At 50.8% G+C, this 14,801-nt stretch overlaps 1 protein-coding gene across 2 annotated transcripts in view; it reads left to right on the forward strand.

Moving 5' to 3' along the window:
- The window catches only part of myrfl (myelin regulatory factor like), a 77,350-nt gene that overhangs the window by 29,038 nt on the left and 33,511 nt on the right, over positions 1 to 14,801 (forward strand). For both annotated transcript variants that reach the window (XM_077233887.1, XM_077233888.1), the window contains 3 exons: positions 2,368 to 2,563; positions 2,649 to 2,725; positions 2,816 to 2,926. In XM_077233887.1, coding sequence (XP_077090002.1) covers positions 2,368 to 2,563; positions 2,649 to 2,725; positions 2,816 to 2,926 — 384 coding nt within the window. The remainder of the gene's footprint in view (positions 1 to 2,367; positions 2,564 to 2,648; positions 2,726 to 2,815; positions 2,927 to 14,801) is intronic.

The raw sequence follows: 14,801 nt of genomic DNA on the forward strand, positions 1-14,801 counted from the left end.
TCCAGATGATAAGACAATGTCGATTGCCGCATCACAAGGTGGGCTGGAGTCTTCCGGAGATGAAGACTTGGCTGTGCTGCCGCCTTCGGGTGTGCCAGCATTACACAAGTCTGATCCGGAATTGACAGCCATGCTTTCCCGGGTAGCCGCGAGCATCGGGCTGGAATGGAATCTTCCACTCTGTCCCGAGCGCTCGCGGCTGGATGATTGGTTTTTGGGGGCCGCCCCCAATACCTTTCTTTCCGGACGTGCATGAGGAGGTCATGAGATCGTGGAAGTCTCCTTTGATTTCTCGCGAATACTCAGCCGCCTCTTCCACCTTCTTTCCTCGATGAGGTCGCGGCCAAAGGGCACACTGGGGTTCCCTCCTTTGAGTGTTCTGTGGCAACACAACTGTGTCCCCACAGTGCCTCCACCTGGCGTGGCGACCCTAAGCACCCCTCCAAAGCCTGTAGGTTTTTGTCTACTCTGGTGGCAGAGACCTATAGAGCTGCGGGGCAGGCTGCCACCTCACTGCATGCTATGGCCATCCTTCAGGTCTACAAGGCCAAGGTGCTCATTGACATGCACAAGTGTAGAGCTGATCCAGGGCTCATGGAAGAGCTGCGTGCCGCCACCGACATCGCTATACAGGCAACGAAGGTGACCGCACACTCCCTGGGTCAGGTGATGTCCACATGCGTGGTCCAGGAAAGACACCTCTGGCATATCCTGGTTGATATGCGCGAGGCTGAGCGAACCCGCTTCCTCAACTTTCTCCATATCCCAGGCTGGCCGCTTCGGCGGTGCGGTCAAGGACTCTGCCCAACAGTTCTCGGCTGCCCAGAAGCAGATTGAGGAGATCAAACATGTTCTGACCCCGTGGCCAGCTGCCGCCACCCAGCCTCCGGCTAAGATGCCTCAGTCCGCCTCAGGAAGGACCTCCTTTCTCAGAGACGGGGCACCCTCTGGCACCCTTGTCCCGATCTATGGAACTTCTATGTGTGGCTTCTCAACGGGACGAGGCAGGTTTAAATACCCTACCACCTCAGGTGGTGGCTCCATCACTTCCACTTGGGCCCTGTCTACTCGACACGCCTATGCATTGGAGACCCCTATGCGAGAAGACCTCAGAAAATGCCTGATCAGTGTCCGGCTTTCCTTCCTACAAGATGGGTTGGAGCGAAGGCTGTCTCCCTCCACCCTCAAAATGTATGTTGCTGCTGTCGCCGCACATCACGATGCAGTTTAGGGTAAGTCCTTAGGGAAGCATGACTTGGTCATCCTGTTCCTTAGAGGAGCGAGTAGACTAAATCCTCCACTCTCTCCTCTTGTACCCACTTGGGACTTTGCAGTGGTGCTATCTGCCCTGCAGAGAGCTCCCTTTGAGCCTTTGCGGTCAGTGGAGCTTAAGATCCTGTCTATGAAGACAGTGCTCCTGCTCACTTTGGCCTCCATCAAGAGGGTAGAGGACCTGCAAGCATTTTCGGTTGACGAAGAGTGCCTGGAATTCAGGCCGGCTAACTCTCACGTGATCCTGAGACCCTGGCCTGGATACGTGCCCAAGGTTCCCACCACTCCTTTAAGGGATCAGGTGGTCAACCTGCAAGCTCTGACCTCTGAGGAGACATCCACCCGGATTGCACTCACTAACAGACGTCTGCAGAGCTGCAGGCTGGACAACACCCAACACATTCGTGAGATTCTATAATCTCAGAGTGGAGCCACTGTCCTCTCAAGTACTCGCCCCCAGTGGCCAGTCATACGACCCGCTCGGTGTCATCGCTTGCTCGCCATTCCACTCCTCAGACTGGATACGTGCGATATTCTCCTTAGGTGAGTTTCCCCGAGAAGCCCTGATTTCCTCCAGCACTGTTGACATCAACGCCAGAGTTACGCCTGCGTGCAGCTTTCGTGTTGGCTGGGTGCCTCCATGTGCATGGTTCCCCCCTTGGGTGACCCCCACGTGTGTATTTCCACTGTAAGACTCTCCGAGCGTGTGTCTTTCCCTTGGTAAGCCATCCTGCAAAATCCGCAGACCCATGGCATTTCTTTGCCATTGGCTAGTTTTGTAATAGTCAAAGTTGATAGACTTTCTGAGCGAAACCCCATTCGTCAGTCACTGACGTAACGTCTCCGTTCCCTCCTCAGGGAACGAGGGTTACATACGTAACCGAGACGCTATGGTTGTGAATTTTGTTTTGTCTGGGCTGACCCTTATTTAACCTTAAAGGAATTAAGGCCCTTTTCATTGTTTTTAAGCAAAAGTTAATTGATTTATGATACAGGAAATCTTTTATTTGAAAAATTGTCAAAAAGTTATAACTCTAGTGCTCACTACTACTTAATCATTCTCTTGACGTCTTATACTGTCCCCTTTTTGTGTAGACCACCTCCAGGTTACCATGTGGACACTGATAAGGGCTTCAGCTACTCGACAGCTGATGAAGCCTTTGTGTGTCAGAAGAAGAACCACTTTCAGGTTACGGTTCACATTGGGATGGTTGGAGATCCCAGATTTGTCAGAACCCCAGCAGGTCTCATGCCCGTGGAGAGCTTCTACTTGAAGGTGTTTGGGGTCAAGGTAGTGACAACATGGCTGAAAACCTTACGGAAACATTTATGTTCTGAATGCAGATGGTTTGTTTGATGCTTGAACCCTTTTGTAGTTTGAAGCACAGAAACATTTCATCACCATCGAGCAGTCTCAGTCGGATCGCAGCAAGAAGCCTTTCCTGCCGGTCAGGTGAGTGTCAGGATACTTACAATTAACCATGTGCAAAAACATATTTATAATGTGTAATTTATCCTGTTTTTTGTGTAACATCTCTTTTAGAGTAAATCTGCCAGGAGACACAATCACCAAGGTGACATTAGGACGCTTACACTTCTGTGAAACGACGGCGAATAACATGAGGAAAAAGGGCAAACCCAATCCTGATCAGAGGTTAGTTACAAACAAATTTGCTTGTTCTTTTGAAGGTCTAACCTTTGGACATACAGAGTTTACCATTTTAACAGTTAGAAACAAAAAGTTACCTACAATGATCCAGGGAAAGCACTTTTGCGTACAGTTTTATTAGGTTCGCCACATTCACTTGTGTAGGCCAAACCTTAATATTTCATGATTTCTGGTCAGGTGTTTGGTTCAGTTATTTATTGTGAAACTTCCAAACATAACTTTTAAAAATATTTCTTGATGAGTTTATTTATAGACTACTGAAACAAAGGTCTTTTGGACTGATCTTCAAGGATGCAATCTTCTTACCTTTCTGTAAAATTCACCATTTTGGATCCAAAATGGGTCATGATTTTGTTTTCATTGTCACAGAGTTGCTTGTTCAGTTCACAGTAAATGCTGCTCCAAGTGAACTCAAATGCTAAATGTTTGAGTCGCTAAAACACAAATGGCAATATTCTTAATGAAACCTAATTTCACTACAAAAGTCAATAAAAACATCATAAAAGTGGTTATGATTTCAAGCATTTTAATCCAGGTCTTCTGCACAGGCAAACAAATTTAATTTAGGTTTTTATTCACATATAAACATCGATCAACGCACAAACAAATGGTCATGGTATATACACTGAACAAAATTATAAACGCAACACTTTAGTTTTTGCCCCCATTTTTCATGAGCTGAACTCAAAGACTCAAAGATTGGCATAGCGTAAATATCAGCAGTACACTTAAAGGTATTGTAGGTAGAAATCCCCAAAAATACTTTTTTTCCAAATTTGTTTAAACTGTCTTTATATATCAATGCATAATTAAAATGTAAGTACTATGGAAAAGAAATTATAAAAATCGAGTGTCTGTAGTTCTCTCAGGACTTTAATAAACACAGCTCATTATTCCATTCGGGACGATAGAAATGATTGGCTGGGGCGACTGTCACTCTCCCTCGCTACCATGGATACCACCTCTACTGATACAAGAGCAGCCCAAATGCGCGCACCCGTTTGAAGAGGCACGGAAGCTAGTAATAACAATAATGGCAGAGAAAGAACAGTCAAAATTCTCAGTAACGTTAACTGCATATAGAGGCAGCGAAGTCAAACAAGTTAAAAAAAGGAAGACAGTATTTGAAAAGGCTATGAACAAAAAGTCTTTGGATAAATAAAGAAATCATACGAGAGTCAATATCGGCGTGGCTTTCCAGCGGTGGCGACAACTGAGTGATCTCAAGGGGCTGAAAAGTGACTCCATGATGGCTTTATTTCTGCTGGACAGGTAATATTGCTGTTTTCATTTTGATGGCATTTATTTTTTCATGAAGCATGTATCACTAGCACACGTAGCAACCTAATATAGCTACCTAACGTTACGTAGCATAACTAACATTGGCTTAGCTATGACAGTGTAACTTTGGTGTCGACTGGTATAACAGCCGGGAACGGCCGGGATCGCGCGTTCATTTGTTTTGGGGGCGTGGCTTTGGAAGGAGCCGAGAAGGGAGGGGTGGGAGTTAATGGAATAATGAGCTGTGTTTATTGCAGTCCTGAGAGGACTACAGACACTCGATTTTTATAATTTATTTTCCAGAGTACTTACATTTTAATTATGCATTGATATATAAAGACAGTTTAAACAAATTTGGACAAAAAGTATTTTTGTGGATTTCTACCTACAATACCTTTAAGCCGAATCCATATGTTTGTTTGGCCGGAAACGTCTACGGTTACGTATGTAACCCTCGTTCCCTGAGTAGGGAACGGAGACGTTACGTCGGATGACGAAAAATGGGGTTTCGCTTAGAAAGCCTATCAACTTCGAGTATTACAAAACGAGCCAATGGCAAAGAAATGCCATGGGTCTGCGGAATTTGCATGGCGTAACTCCGCCCCACCTCGTGGGTATAAAAGGAGGAAGCCGGCAGCAAGCAGATATGTTTCTTCGCTGAGGAGCCAAGACTGAGCTCAGGCGATCCCCGCTTTACAGCGGAAAGTGGCAGGCAGACGTAACGTCTCCGTTCCCTACTCAGGGAACGAGGGTTACATACGTAACCGTAGACGTTCCCTTTCGTTGTCACTCCGAGTTACGTCGGATGACGACGAATGGGGTTACCAGTCTAATCACGCCACCTTCTCAGCTGTCTTCCAGTGCCCTGCGTAAATCGAGATCCCTGTCAGCCTGGACAAAGGACTCCATTTATCACAGGAATACCATGGTACACTGGGAAGCATATCCCAAGCTTAGGGGAAGTATGCAATTAATGCCAGCCCGGAGGGGGGGGGACTTAGAGAATACACATATGACCCGAAGGAAGCATATGGAAAACACTGGGGTGTCCAGCCGCAGGTGGAATATTTCAACCCCAGGGGTGGCAAGGTGGCTTGCCAAGGGAAAGACACACGCTCAGAGAGGCTTACAGTGGAAATACACATGTGGGGGTCGCTCAGAGGAGGGACCATGCACACGGGAGGCACCTAGCCGACGCGCAGGCAATAGACACTGGCGCCGACGTCAGGAGTGCTGGAGGAGCTCAGGGCTTTCGGAAAAGCTCACCTGAGGAAAATATCGCACGTATCCAGTCCGTGGAGTGGAATGGCGAGCAAGCGAAGACACCTGAGCGGGTCCGGTACTAGCTGGTTGAAGCGAGTACACGAGAGGACACAGGCTCCACTCGGAGATTATAGAATCTGGCGAATGTGTTAGGTGTCGCCCAGCCTGCAGCTATGCAGATATCTGTTAGCGAGGCGCCATGCGGCAGAGCCCAAGAGGACGCCACACTCCGGGTGGAGTGGGCAGTCACACCAAGGGGGCACGGTCGACCTTGCTGCTGGTAAGCCAAAGCAATGGTGTCCACTATCCAGTGAGACAACCTTTGCTTGGAGAGAGCCTTTCCCTTCAGCTTCCCACCATAACAGACAAAGAGCTGGTCTGAGGTCCTGAAACACTGCGTTCTGTCTACATAGGCGCGGAGAGCGCGTACTGGACAGAGCAGTGCCAAGGCTGGGTCTGCCTCCTCCGAGGGCAGCGCTTGCAGGTTCACCACCTGGTCCCGAAAGGGAGTGGTAGGAACCTTGGGCACGTATCCAGGCCGGGGTCTCAGGATCACGTGAGAGGAAGCCGGCCCAAATTCCAGGCACGCTTCGTCAACGGAGAATGCGTGCAGGTCCCCAACCCTCTTGATGGAGGCCAGTGCAGCCAGGAGCGCTGTCTTCATAGACAGGAACTTAAGCTCGACTGATTGCAGGGGCTCAAAGGGAGCACTCTTCAGGGCAGTTAGAACCACTGAGAGGTCCCAAGAGGGAACGAGAGGAGGACGAGGAGGATTTAGTCTCCTCGCTCCTCTCAGGAACCTGATGACCAGGTCGTGCTTCCCCACCGACTTACCTTCGATGAGGTCATGATGTGCGGCAATGGCGGCAACATAGACCTTCAGGGTGGAGGGAGACAGCCTTCGCTCCAGCCCCTGTTGAAGGAAGGAAAGCACAACACTGATCGAGCATCTCCGGGGGTCTTCTCGGTGAGAAGAGCACCAGTTGACGAAGAGGTTCCACTTCAACGCATAGACGTGTCTCGTGGACGACGCTCTAGCGGAAGTGATGGTAGCCATCACCGCTGGTGGTAGGGTACTCAAACCTGCCTCGTCCCATCCAGGAGCCACACGTGGAGGTTCCAAAGATCGGGACGAGGGTGCCATAGGGTGCCCCGTCCCTGAGAAAGAAGGTACTTCCTCAGAGGGATCGGCCAGGGAGGTGCTGTCGCGAGGAGTACTAGTTCGGGGAACCAGGTCCGGTTGCCAGTAAGGGGCAACCAGAATGACCTGCTCCTCGTCCTCCCTGACCTTGCGCAAAGTGTGCGCAAGAAGGCTCACTGGGGGAAACGCATACTTGCGGCCCTGCGGCCAGCTGTGCGCCAGAGCATCCGTGCCGAGCGTGCCCTCGGTCAGGGAATAGAACTGGGCGCAATGGGTCGAGTCGTGAGAGGCAAACAGATCTATCTGCGCGTTCCCGAACTGGTCCCAAATCAGCTGAACCGACTGGGGATGGAGTCGCCATTCTCCAGGGAGGGGCTGAAGCCGTGAGAGCTCGTCGGCTGCACAGTTCAGCGCTCCGGGAATGAAGATGGCTCGAAGCGACCTCAGATGCTTCTGACTCCATAGGAGGAGGTGGCGAGCGAGTTGTGACATACGGCGGGAGCGTAGACCACCTTGATGGTTGATGTACGCCACAGTGGCGGTATTGTCTGAACGGACTAGTACGTGTTGACCCCTGAGCAACGCCCGGAAGCGGTGCAGGGCAAGGCGTACTGCCAACAACTCGAGGCAATTGACATGCCACAGCCGCTGGGGTCCTGTCCAGGAGCCCGCAGCAGCATGTCCATTGCACATGGCGCCCCAGCCCGTGGTGGAGGCATCTGTTGAGACAACAACATGCCGGGAAGCTCGTGCCAGGGGGACACCGGCCCTGAGAAAACTGAGGTTCGCCCACGGGGTGAAGAACTGACGGCAGGTCGGACTAACTGGTACTCGGAACGTGCCGTGTTGCCATGCCCACCTCGGGACTCGGTCGCGAAGCCAAAGCTGAAGCGGTCTCATATGAAGCAATCCGAGCGGCGTGACCGCGGCTGCAGATGCCATATGCCCCAGGAGCCTCTGAAAAAGTTTCAGTGGAACCGCACTCTTGCCCTCGAATTGTCTTAGGTAAGTCAGCAGTGACTGTGCGCGCTCGCTCATAAGCTGCGCGGACATGGCGACCGAGTCGATGTCCATACCGAGAAAAGAGATCCTCTGCACGGGGCAAAGTTTGCTCTTCTCCCAGTTGACCCGAAGGCCCAGACGGGCTAGGTGCCGAAGCACTAGGTCCCTGTGTTCGCAAACCTGATCTCGAGAGTGAGCTAGGATCAGCCAGTCGTCGATATAACTCAGGATGCAAACCCCTTGTTCTCGAAGGGGAACAAGGGCCGCCTCGACGACCTTCATGAAGATGCGAGGAGACAGGGCTAGCCCGAAAGGGAGAACCGCGTACTGGTATGCCTGCCCCTCGAAAGCAAACCGGAGGAACGGTCTGTGTCGAGGAAGAATGGAGACATGAAAGTAGGCGTCCTTCAGGTCGATCGCTGCAAACCAATCCTGGGGCCGTATGCATTCGAAAACGCGTTTGGCGGTGAGCATCTTGAACGGCATCCGGTGAAGGGAGCGGTACAGCACGCGCAAGTCCAGGATTGGCCGTAACCCACCGGTCTTCTTGGGGACAATGAAGTAGGGGCTGTAGAAGCCGGACCTCATCTCGGCTGGAGGGACAGTCTCGATTGCACCCTTCGCCAGCAGGGTGGCAATCTCTGCTCTCATGATAGGGGCATTGCCACCAACCAAAGTGGAGCGGACTCCCCTGAAGCGGGGAGGAGACCGTGCGAACTGAATCGCATAGCCGAGCCTGACGGTACGCACGATCCAGTGGGACAGACGGGGAAGCTCTAGCCAGGCTCCCAGGAACTGAACCAACGGGATCATGCGAGCCACAGGCGTCCCCCCGGAGGGGCAGCGAAGCGGAGTAACTGGCCCAGATGTGGACGGCATAGCGGCCCGGAGAGGGGGCACAGTTAGCAACCGCGCCCTGGCAGAGGGGGCCAGGGGAGGACCAGGCTGGTCGTCCCGCGGGGGCCTGCTCTGCCAGGGGTCTGGCGACAGAGGGGGACAGCGGCGAAGCGGTCCGTGGACGGCACGCCATGTCAACCACCTCTGGGACAGAGGGGGACGAGGAGAGCACGGCTTGTGGGCGGCGCTCTGTGACGTCCGAGAACTCTGTGCTCAGAGACGGGAGAATCAGCTCTTTGGAGAATAAGGATTCTTCCCCGGCCCTCCCCGGGGAAAGGAGTGGTCCTGCTACCAACTCCTGGAAAGAACTGAGTCCCATCTCTGAGGAGCCCAACTCAAGAGCGCCGCTTAACCCGGCGTGTAGCGGGGTGCGGGGCTGGAGAGGACTGTGGCGTCCGACCGCGGCCTCCAGAGCCGACCCGGGTGAACGGGCGGGAGGGCGCCTTCGGCGGTGGGCAGACGAGGGATCTGAGCGGACGGCGGGGCCGTCGGGACAGAATCAACCTCACTCTGCTCATGGGCGGCTGAGAGCTGTTGGGCAAGCCCTCAACCGCACCGACGAAGAGGCCGACCTGGGATATGGGAATGTCGGACAGACGGGTCCGCGCGACATCCAGCACATCAGACAGGTTCAGCCACAGACTGGTGAGCATCACCTGACCCAGGGAGCGTACGGCCACTTTCGTCGCTCAGAGAGCAAGGTCAGTGGCGGCGCGCAGCTCAGTGAAGAGCCCTGGGTCAGTCCCGCCCTCGTGCAGGTCCATGAGCATCTGGGTCAGGTGGACCAGCAGAATGACCATGGCATGCAGTGAGGCGGCTGCCAGTCCCGTGGCGCTATAGGATCTCGCCACAAGCGTAGACGAAAAATTACAGGCCACGGGCGGGTGCTTAGGATTGCGCCGAGAAGAAGCACTCTGAGGACACATAGCATCGCAACAGAGCGTTCAGCCGGGGGAACCCCAGTGTACCCATGGGCAGCGGCCCCATCGAGGGGAGGAAAGGCGGATGAGATCAGCGAGCGGTCCCGAGAAGACAAGGGGGTCTTCTTGGACTTCGAGATCTCATCATGCACGTCCGGGAAGAGAGGTATTGGGGTTTGCCGTGGACGAGGGTCGGCGGCCTTACCCAAAACCCATCGTCCCAGGAAAGCATGGTCGTCATCTCCGGATCAGACTCAGGCACAGCCGTATGCACACCGGAAGGTGGCAGCTGTGACGAGCCCTCACTTCCAGAAGACTCAAACCCACCTAGTGATGCTGCAACAGACATGGCATCTTCCTCTGTAGCTTCAACTGAAACACGCGGGCCACCAGAGGGTAGACTCGCGGGAATCAGCAGTTCACTAGCGGGCACCGTCATTGAAGAGGGGGGCTGGGGACACGGACACATAGTCGGCGCCTAGATCCAGACCGTAACCCTCAGGTCACCCTGGCCACCAGCCGAAGATCGGGGGGTGGATGAGGGGACTCTCACTCTTGCGAGTTCACCGAGTCTCGACCTATTTATGACGCGATGATCACGTTCCCAGCGAGAACATGAGTCATCCACGAGCGCTGTTCAAGCATGATCAAAGCCCAAACACACTAGACAGCGCTCGTGCCCATCAGAGTCCGATACCAGTCCGCTGCAACCAGAAATGCACGGGCGAGCCGTCTTTAAAAAGACGTGCCACGTGTAAGCTCTTTTAGTGAGAGAAAACTCAAGTGTTGAAGCACCCGGGGAGAAACGCACCGACTGGCAGACCACTGCAACAGATCAGCAGGAAGCACGCTCTCGCCGTAGATCGCCGTCACACCAACACTCGAGGTACTCGTTTGTAAAGCTGACAATTCAGAGATGGCTTGTGGAGAGAAGAATACACTTGGCTCCGAAGCGAAAACATATCTGCTTGCTGCCGGCTTCCTCCTTTTATACCCACGAGGTGGGGCGGAGTTACGCCATGCAAATTCCGCAGACCCATGGCATTTCTTTGCCATTGGCTCGTTTTGTAATACTCGAAGTTGATAGGCTTTCTAAGCGAAACCCCATTCGTCGTCATCCGACGTAACTCGGAGTGACAACGAAAGGGAACTAGTTATTTTACTTTATAAAGTTTTAAATATGAATATTTTTCTTACACAAATTCATCGCTTCGCTTCAAAAGGCCTTTATTAACCCCCCAGAGCCATGTGGCCATATTATTGGCCATCCATATTATGATGGAAGTATTCACTTTTTTGAGCTTCAATCTGTTGGTTACAATCCACTGCCATTATTAAAGCTTAGAAGAGCAAAGATATTTTTTATATAACTGCAATTGTATTCGTCTGAAAGAGGAAAGTCATATACACCTAGGATGGCTTGAGGGCGAGTAAATCATTTGGTAATTTTCATCTTAAAGTGAATAACTTGAATAACAAATAATTTATCAGTAGCATTTATGTTGGGATGTGTAGTTTGCGCGGTGACACCTAACTTGAAACTATATCAAGGGAATCTATTTAAATGTGTTTTTAAAGTAGAAGTGCATTTCTTTAGCCTTACCATGGAGTTGGTGTATTGATGTATTGACTTTCCCTCCAGCCGACTTCCCCGTCACTTCCCCGCCAGAACACGCCCCCCCAACAGGAGTAAAACAAATTATTACCTGCTTAAATTAAAGCCAGTTGGACTTGACAGTGTTACCAAAGAACCAGTGGTCTGGAATGTGGCTAGGATTTAGGTTTCCCGACAGTTATATGTACCTGATTTCGACGCTAGGGAAATACATAAAGCAAAGCCTGTGAATACATTATGCTAGACAACACTATAAATACAATATAGGTATATCTAAATCCAGATGACTTCTATCATTGTTATATCGCCATATTGTCCAGCCATAAAACTTCTTAAAGCACCAAGACATTATAAATATAACAATTTATTTAAAGCTGCTTGAAAACGAAGTGTATTTTGAAGCGCTAATAAATTTGACTTGACGCTTGGTCATACTTCAAGATGGGAAAGAAGTGAGGAGGACATCATTTGAGATAGTAAACTTTATTTTAAGAGAAAACAAAGAGATTTTTATTGGTCATAACTTCTGGATAAAAATAGCGCAGACACTGTGGACAAAGATTAAACTTTCTTGAGTGCATGTGTTGACTGCCTGCGTTCACACAAGTTATAAAATTGAGTAGGCTATATTTTGAAAGGCTAGGAGTTCGACTGTACAAATACCAGAATATGCGTTAAAAAAAAAAAGTATAGGCTACTTTGGGCTTAAGCCTATGCACCATACCGTTTAAATGTAAAGTATGTCATTTCTGTGACACTGATGGCACCTAGTGGAATTACAAAAAAAACAAACATATTTGCATATTTCACGCCTCCCTCCCTCAACTCAAACATCACAATCAAGCTCTTAGGGGGAGTATACCGGAGTCTGCAGTTCCTTGAACTGCGGTCCTGAAGCTGCAGCCTCTGGTATTGCATGTATAATATTGCTTACAGACACTAGTGAAGGTGTGTCTCAACAGGTAAATCTTTTTAAAGAATTGTAAATGCAACTATTTTTTTTTTATTTAAATTTTTTTTTTTGCATTGTCATTTATTTGTAATAAACACTTTAAATGTAAATTGTAAGTGGGGTATAAACCTATGTTCTTTCTAAATAGGATTTATTTTACATGTGATGTCTTCTTTCTTGAAAAAGCATTAGCCCAGAGGTCTTCAATCCTGCTAATGGAGGGCCACTGTCATGCAGAGTTTAGTTCCAACTCTAATCAAACACACCTGAATCAGCTCATTAAGGTCTTCAGGATCGCTTGAATATACAAAGGCAGGTGTGCTGAAGCAGGTTGGAACTAAACTCTGCAGGACAGTGGCCCTCCAGGAGCAGGATTGAAGACCTCTGCATTAGCCTATCACAATTCTTCCTCTTGAATCTTAATTAACGCACACACAACGCTGGCGCACATTATCAGCCATTAATTATACGTGATGTGAACAAAATTAACTCTAACATAAACAAAATAAACGTTCACAATAATGAAAGAATTCAAACGCTTTTCTCCCGAGCACTAGTCTACCTTTTGTGTTCTGTAAGGTAGGCACAAGTTGTGGTGATAAAACACACACACACACACACACACACACACACACACACACACACACACACACACACACACACACACACACACACACACACACACACACACACACACTATTCCAAAATATTAGGAATACTTTAGCTGTGTTTCTACAGTAGGTAGTCAACCAGAACGTCCTGGTTGCGTATGCAACCCACCGTTCCCTGAAGGAGGGAACGGAGGACGTAGTCGACGCGACTGAAATGGGATCACGCTAGGGAGCCTATCATCTTCGATTACTATTGAACGAGCCAATGGAATTTGGCGTGCGTGATTTGCATCACACACTCCGCCCCCGCGGCGCGGGTATAAATACGGAAGTGGATGCACGCACTAGTTGCTTTTCGCTGAGGAGCCGAGAGTAACCCGGGGTCAGCGGTGGTCCAGCGGTAGTGGCAAGGGGACTACGTCCTCCGTTCCCTCCTTCAGGGAACGGTGGGTTGCATACGCAACCAGGACGTTCCCTTTCAGTCGATAACGTCGGACGTAGTCGACGCGACTGAAATGGGATCAACCATTGAACACGCCACTAACGCTGCCACCTTCCAGTGCCTAAACCAAAGCCTCCTGATGCCCCCGCAAACTTAAGGCGGGGAAGGACAGGGCTTAGGCCAGGGAAGTCACTGCTGTTCCTACAGGACCACTGGGAAAGCGTTCCCCGTACGTTGGAAGGAAGGGACGCTGCGGAAGCCACATCCAACCCAGAGGGAGGTAATGTGGAGAATACACATATGAACTGGGCGGCAACCGGGCAGTCTAACATATGGAATGTCACTGGGGTGGCTCCAGCCTAAGACGGGGGGAGACACACCGGACAGTGACGGCAGAGAGACTCTGCCGAGGGAAGACACGGGCTCACCGCAGGGAGCCGTATCGTGGAAGAATACACATATGGGGTCACCGAAGGGACCGCAACATATGGACCCAGCCTAACACAGGTTCCACACTGCTTACGAGTGGTAGGCCTAACACCAGACGTTCCGCACGTCCGACGTCGGAGGGGTGTGGAGGAACTCAACAGGGTTCAATTTTAAGGGAACTCAACTGGAGTAAAAAGGCGCACGTATCCAGTCCATAGGAGGGGAATGGCGCAGCAAGCCGACACTTGAACCGGGCTCACGGTGAAACTGGCTTCATGAGAAGGGAGCCCACGGGAAGCAGCGGTTCAACCAGGTGTCGTCCAGCCCCCAACTCTAGAATCTGTTTAGCAAAGTATATCGTCAACGCCCAGGCGGAGCCCTTTACACTCATCATAGAGGAGCTCAACACCTAAGTGGACATGTTGCATCTCGGATCTTTGCCGAAATGAAGGCAAGCACTAAGTGCAACTTTGCATGGAAACAGCCTTCCCTCTCTGCTGAATTCCAACAGATATTTGAAGAGCTGGTCTGAGGTCTATGACTTGCATTCTGTACACGTCCAAGCAAACGGACAGAGAAGCCAGGGCTGGATCTGCCTCCTCCAGGGCAGCGCTTGCAGGCTCACCACCTGCTCCTATTACGGGAGAGGTAGGAACCTTGGGCACAATCCGAGCCGGGGTCTCAGCCTGTGAGAGTTAGCCGGCCCAGACTCCAGGCACAATACGTTGACCGAAAGCGAGCAAGTCCCTACCCTCTAGTAGAGACCACGCGAGCAGGAGAACTGATATAACAGAATTTTTAACTCACTACCTGCAGTGGCTCAGGGGCGGTCTCTGCAGTGCAGTCGCACCAGGGACAAGGCCCAAGAGGATAAAGAGGGACACAAGGATTTACAAGACCTTGCTCCTCAGGAACCTGACGACCAGAACGTGCTTCTGCATACTTCTGCAACACGATGAGCGTCGCAACATCATTTTGAGGGTGATTCAGGAAAACAGCCTACTGCAACCCATTTTGCAGGAAAGAGAGCACTGAAGTGATCGAAAGCTTTCAGGATCTCCTCAGGGGAGAAGACGCACTCAACGACTAGGTTCCACTTCTAAAGGCGTAAGCACGCTACCCAATTCTAGGGGGTGCTCGCAGAAGTGATGGTAACTATCACATGTCTTGTGATAGCCACCTGAACCTCCGCGTTCAGATGTAAGACCGCCCGGAATCTCCGGGGGAAGAACGCGTGTGCCATCGTGCCCCGTCCCCGAAAGAGTTTCCAGGGGAAGTCAGGAAGGCTGTTGAAGGGAACCAGGTCT

Source organism: Siphateles boraxobius, unplaced genomic scaffold (assembly GCF_051911475.1).
Source record: "Siphateles boraxobius isolate OS27281-9 unplaced genomic scaffold, OSU_SipBor_1 19, whole genome shotgun sequence".
Taxonomy (NCBI): Eukaryota; Metazoa; Chordata; class Actinopteri; order Cypriniformes; family Leuciscidae; genus Siphateles; species Siphateles boraxobius.